The sequence below is a fragment of the Pterocles gutturalis genome, unplaced genomic scaffold, assembly GCF_000699245.1.
Source record: "Pterocles gutturalis isolate BGI_N339 unplaced genomic scaffold, ASM69924v1 scaffold9364, whole genome shotgun sequence".
Lineage (NCBI taxonomy): Eukaryota > Metazoa > Chordata > Aves > Pterocliformes > Pteroclidae > Pterocles > Pterocles gutturalis.
In genome coordinates this window covers 23,623-29,786 of record NW_010128164.1, presented here as the reverse complement: position 1 = coordinate 29,786, position 6,164 = coordinate 23,623, and the positions used below count along the sequence as shown (strand labels likewise).

Sequence of the window (6,164 nt, the reverse complement as noted above, 5' to 3'; positions counted from 1 at the left end):
ATCAGTTGTATTGTCTTGCCATTTTACACGTGCCCTAAGAAACTAGATATTCTGTAAGGCAGCTCTGCTGCATCTAGGAAAATAACTTCACATTACAACACTGCAAGCCCCTTATAGCCGCTTGCTTATTTTCTTTCTTGTCCATCTCTTAGAACACAACAGGAGTAGCAGGAATTAAAATCGGGACAGCATTGCCGTATTCTTATTGCTCATATAATTCTGGAGTATTCCAAAGAGTGTCAGTACGGTTTTCCTAACAGTTTTCTTCATCAAGCATTCTTATAGATTAAAAAGTACATCCTTAGGATCAGGTTCCTCATCTTCAGGCTCTGCATCCAAAATAACAGCTACTTCTGAAAATTTTACTCCTTTCAATTCCTTTTTAGGGGTGCACGTTGTGTAATCAGGTGTTAAGGAAAGAGCTGACTCTTGATTTGTATCTCTCAGAAAGCAATCCTGCAAGAAAACAGAATGCAGATGAGGCAGGAAGCCACAAGCGACAGAGGGCGGACAAATTCTAACCAGTAGAAGTTGTATAACTTTTAGATACATATTCTGTCTCTGAAGTTTGCTTTTAAGGCTGCAAAGCTTTAGAAGAAGCAGGTGAGAACCCTTTGCTGTACACATTCCGGAAAAGATGAAAGAGAGTCACTGTTCTCTGGATCACAAAGTCCTTCCTTCTAAGCAGGGACAAAGAGCTCCTCCAAGATTTTCATTACTTCACGTAAGATGATTTTGGGGTTTTTTTAGTTCCATCACAACTTTACTTTTTTGATAAGTCTTTCAGTTATTTGATGAATAATGATAGAATATCATTATTCATCTCCATTCTTTCACTCTACCTTTCACTCAGTTTTTTTGCAACCGAAAAGCTAATTACCTGTTTTGTTTTGAATTCCACAGTGGGCTGGACATCTATGTTTCTAGGTTCAGCACTTTTTTCAGATGGTACATTCTTGTCATGGTCGCTGTTGCAATCCAGTGTCTCGAGGTAATTGCATTTTTCGTCAGCCTGAAGTATGTCTTTGTCAGCACCACCTCGTTTGGTGTCTTCCATGTTGCTAAATCCTATTCTTTCAGTTTTCCTGAGAGTTAAGAGAATTCATAACACCTTGGGCTTGCAAATAGTTAAGTGACAAAAATCTTAGCCTCTCTAAAACAGAGTAGCATGTACACTGATCTCAAAATTACTGGGATTTTACCCAAAGGAATGTTAAGTAGGTTCTTGTATCCTGAAGGTTTTTTCTGCATAAGGCTTAACAGTTTGCTAAATGGTCAGTAGAAATTCACCCATGTCATTTTTCTATACAAGATTAAAAGGTGTTAGCTTCATAGAATCATAAAATGGTTTGGGTTGGAAGGGACCTTAAGGATCATCTAGTTCCAGCCTTCAAGTGCACAGTTTTTAACTTATACTTGTAAGGGTTCTTAAAAAAAAAAAAAAATTAAAAAAAAAATCAGCCTATACACTAGTGAAGGATACAAGGAAAATCCTGTGTTACCAGAATAAACTAGAACCACATCTTTTGATCTGTTGTTTTTCATAAATTTGTGATATCAGCGTTCTACTTACACATTATTCGTGTGCTCTGGTTTCTGTAAGCTTCTTGGACTTCCATGTTTGTCAGTTGCAGACAGATTATCAATACCTTCCATAATTTCAGCTTGCTTCTTAACCAAAAACTGTTCCTCATACCTTCTAAAAATGACAAACACATTAAAATAAAATTGTTAATTATTTTTTAATATTTACTTTACAGTTGTTTTAAAAACAGAACATGAAGTATTTTTGTCATAAGTTTAATACACAACATTTCTTTTCAGTATTATCCTGGGGCTTAGTTTTGAGTATTCCCTATTTTTCCGTAATGGTAACAGGATAAATACCTGCTGCCCTTTTGGAAATATATGTTTTCCTCTGCTCTGTGGTCCTGCTGCCACTAAGTCAGCAGCAAAACCTCCCGTGATTTCAGCATTCATGGGGTTAGAGGAGACTTATGTGGGCTACTTGTGCCCCCCTTCACAGTTAAAATTTCTGGTATCCACATTTCTCTGTTTTTAAAAGTATTTGTTTCTCTCTTGCTGTGTGACAAACACAAGAAGAAACCAACTTCCAGTTACCTGTAGCTTGTCTAATATCTACAGTACAATGCCAGGCATTTTGATTTATAGCAAGTCTTAGACAATAGTCCATGCGAATATTGGTAATTTATCAGGCAAGTATTTTTCAAGTTGACATTCAAAGTAAACTTACTAGTTTTAAGTCTAAATTACATTGTTAAAGTAAAACTGTTTGTACCTTTTCCTTTTTATAGTATGAAGTAGGTATACCAGGAAAGCTATGAGGATGCAGGCTAGCAGAACACTGAGCACAATCGTTGCAACAAATTCAGGCGTTGCTGAGTCTGTAGGAGCCTCTTGTATGGCAGCAGTAACAGACGTTGAAAATATTTTCCCCAGTTCTCTCTCAATGTTACTCTTCTGCTCCCTAAGTTTTCTGAAGATAGAAGAGTAAAATGCTGGTGATTTATCAGACCTTCATTTTGGCTTGAAGATTAGTGAGAAAATAACAGAATACCCCTCCCTGGTCCACCAAGACCTTTTATGAAGATTCAGACTTCTCATGTCTTTCATTCAGGAAGAATTCTGTTTTCTAGTTACCAGCCCTGGTGCTTATGAACTAGAATGCTGCAAAGCTTGGGAAATTGGACTTGAGAGGTCAGTATCCTCTAAATCCACATCAAGGCAGCCTCATATAGTCTTAAGAGATACCAATAGCACTTTCTTTCCTCATCAAAGGAGAAGGTTCATCCATACAGACTGCTTCCTATGGGCACAGATTCCATTAGTAATACCAGCCAATATTTAAGGGAGGTGTTGAGTCTAGAAATCATGTGTTTAAATAGCAGCTGCCCTTCATAAAATATTTACATAAATATGCATTCATACCACTGTCATGTTATGAAACAAATGTAAAATACACCTAAAATGTAAGTATTTAATCAACATTCTGCAATTCTGAAGTGAAGTCAATATCTATTTTAATATTTTTTCTGCTTCAGCTTTAAAACTGACTTAAATATATTTTGCACAATTAAACAGCCTTATTCATGTTTTTGACAAAGTCTTAAAACTATCTTTCAATAAATGATGAAAGCTTTCTGAATTCTAAAAATTCCATGTAAGCTTTGAGATAAGTCTCAGATAAACTGTTATTTGATCTAAACATCTCCAGTCCAAGACATTAATAATTTTAAAGGAAACAAAACCTAGCTGCATAGCTCTGACATCCAGAAGACAGACTGTGCCATACAGACCTTTTTACATCTTCTGCAGGTACTTCCTGGTTTGCCTCATCAAAAGCAATAATTTTTGCATAGGTTACATCAGTGCTGCTTCTTGCCTTTCTTTCAAACTCGTTGGAATAAACATCAATGATATATACATCCCATGCAAGTTTCTCTTCCAGGACCCTGCCGTCATATTAAGAAAACATTTAAAATTAACTGGGCAATGACAAATTCACTCTGGAAATTAAAGGATAGAAAAGTAGTATTTAATACAACACTTTGCAGATACTTAGCATTTTAATCTAAGCATGTAAAAATGCAGGATTATCACGAGCAAAGGAATTAAGCTATTTGCCCAATATCGTTGAGTGACTGAGTAGCAAAGAAAATCCAATCCTTGTCTCTGGTAATCAAAGATACTTTTCATTGGTAGATGCTAGAGAACTTTTGTACATAGCCTGAAAATTCATAAATAGCTGCCATTCGCATAACTGAACAATTAATTAGAGAAAGGAAGGGTTAACAAACCCTTTACTTAGGTTTCATAACCATAGATCATCTATTTAGTCATGCTTTTCAAAAGCAATATATGGCTCATTTCATGCCTGACATTATTTTTTATAAGTACAGGCAGTGATACCTATAAAGTACTATAAACAGTAAAGGAAATTCAGTCTCATAATCCTCAGGGTTTTCTCCTCTTTTTTCACAGGGAGATTTTTACGCTGGATCAGACCACTGTCTCAGTTAATCCATCATTCTGATAGCAGACAGTACCAGCTGCTTCGAAGAAAGTGGCAGAGCAGCTCTAGGGTTTCAGTTTAATTTTTACCAACAAGAAACCAGTGCTATAATAGTGTCAATGTCACAAACTCATTTTTCCATCCTTCAAAGTGATTTCCCCTCAGAAGCACAGGACTCCATATTTCCCACGTAAATATATGCTTATATATAATCAAATAAAAGATCTTATGTCTTCAATAACATGCCAAAAGGGACAAATTATGGTTTTAATTGTAGTGCAGCCATCCACACACATCACTAGCTAATCCCCTGTAGGGCTGAGACTTCCTTGAGAATCTCTGCTGCTGTGCCACAAGGGAGATTTTACATTTGTAGCAAAGGTGGGGTTGGTTTGTGGCTTCTATGCTGTCTGTCTCCACATTCGTATCTTGGGCCTACTATGCACGAAAAACTTTATCCCAGGCTGTTAAAAGTCACAGAAACATTGAGGTGGGAAGAGACCTCTTGAAATCATCTGTTCCAGTGACCTCTTTGACATTTGTCAGCTCAGGCCAAAGCCTTACCAGGTAAAAACGGGTGGCTTCCTGTGAATTCCCTCAAATTTTTCTGAACTACATCAAGGTTTAGGCCCTAATTTTTCATGGGCGCTGGCTGCATCACCTCCCCTGGAGGCTGTCAGACCCCTGTCTCAAAGAGGCTTTAAATTTGTGATTAGATATTGTATCAGAATAAGCTTCACAGTTTCAAAAGTACCTTTTTACTTCTGCGATGTTTCTTTCAACAACATTGATCTTCTGATTAAGTGCCACCACCACAATGTTGTTACTGGAGCTGGAATCAACAGTTACCTAATAAAGAAATTGCATGTAAGGTTTTCTAAAGCATTGGTACCTCTCACAGACTGACTCAAAAAAACCCCCAAAAACAAAAACAACCCACACCAAAAATCCCCTCTGATATAAAATAATTGTCCTCTAAAAGTCAGTCCTCACACCAACCTATTTTTATATGAATGGAAATTGCAACCTCAGAAGATTCTGGCCTGAAGTATGTAGTAAATACCGGTGTGTCTGATGGTGTTAGATATCCACATGGTGTTAGGTTTTTTTTTTTTTTTCGTTATTACCAAACCTATCCTTTCTTGTATACAGAGTTTTGACATGGAAGCAAATCAGGACTATTAAATAGCAATCTTCTTACGCTGACTGTTGTCTGGGCTGTGAGACTTCTTGTGCCTTGGTCTGCAGCTTGGACTTCCAGATAAAATGTTCCAACCTTTCCTGCTACAGCAACTGTAAAAATCTGCCCTGTATTTTCATCGATGTCAAATTCGTTTGCTTGATTATTCACTAAGCTGTACAGCAGAAGTCCATTGTCTCCTGAGTCTGGGTCTGTGGCCTGGGTTTAAAAAAAAAGGTGATTTGTGAAACTCAGCTTGTAGTTTTTGGGCTGCACATTGCTCTTCAATCATAAAACTTTGCAGTTTCTATTTGTAAGACTGGAGTATTCTAGGATAGCGATGTCCTAGACCAAGGGTATAAAAGGGAAAATACATTTACCATAAAGTCTGGAGCAGATTTAACAGCTCCTTCAAACCCAGTTTAACTGTGGAAAAAAATCCAAATCTTTCAAAATATTTCTGTCCTCATGAAGAGCACAGAAAGATACTCTACCTGAACTGTAATAACTGGGTACTTGTATGGCACAGAGTTCGGGATCCGAGCAGAGTAGGCGTTATTCAAAAATACTGGCTCTTCATTTACATCCTGCACCGAGATTGTCAGCATTGCCACATTTTGAGAAAACACACCTGTCAAACAAACACAAGTTCATTACAACAGCAAACACTACCAAAACACAATTTTCAAAGGTGGGGTCAGGCTGTGGCTTTGCCGCAGTGTCCCTGCTGCATGAGAGAAAGAGGGAGAAGAAAGGGAACGCAGCGAGGGTGCACCCAGAGAAGCTCTATTTCGCTTCTCCTGGGGCTTCCGTGAGAGCAGGTGGTTCAAGGCAAAAGGTGACAGCACTGCTCCTCTGTCAGCCCTCTTCAGCTGGCTGTGCTCTACCAGGCAAGGGACAGGTTCCTCCAGCTCCTGCTGAGGAGTCCAATGCCAGCTACTACATTCATTT

The 6,164-nt window shown here is 38.0% G+C and overlaps 1 protein-coding gene across 1 annotated transcript in view; it reads right to left on the bottom strand.

Moving 5' to 3' along the window:
• Positions 1 to 297: 297 nt before the first annotated feature.
• The window catches only part of LOC104460750 (protocadherin Fat 4-like), a gene marked incomplete at both ends in the record, with an annotated part of 28,766 nt that continues 22,899 nt past the window's right edge, over positions 298 to 6,164 (bottom strand). Inside the window, 7 exons of the mRNA XM_010079512.1 lie at positions 298 to 456; positions 881 to 1,085; positions 1,574 to 1,699; positions 3,318 to 3,473; positions 4,788 to 4,882; positions 5,235 to 5,432; positions 5,708 to 5,844. Coding sequence (XP_010077814.1) covers positions 298 to 456; positions 881 to 1,085; positions 1,574 to 1,699; positions 3,318 to 3,473; positions 4,788 to 4,882; positions 5,235 to 5,432; positions 5,708 to 5,844 — 1,076 coding nt within the window. The remainder of the gene's footprint in view (positions 457 to 880; positions 1,086 to 1,573; positions 1,700 to 3,317; positions 3,474 to 4,787; positions 4,883 to 5,234; positions 5,433 to 5,707; positions 5,845 to 6,164) is intronic.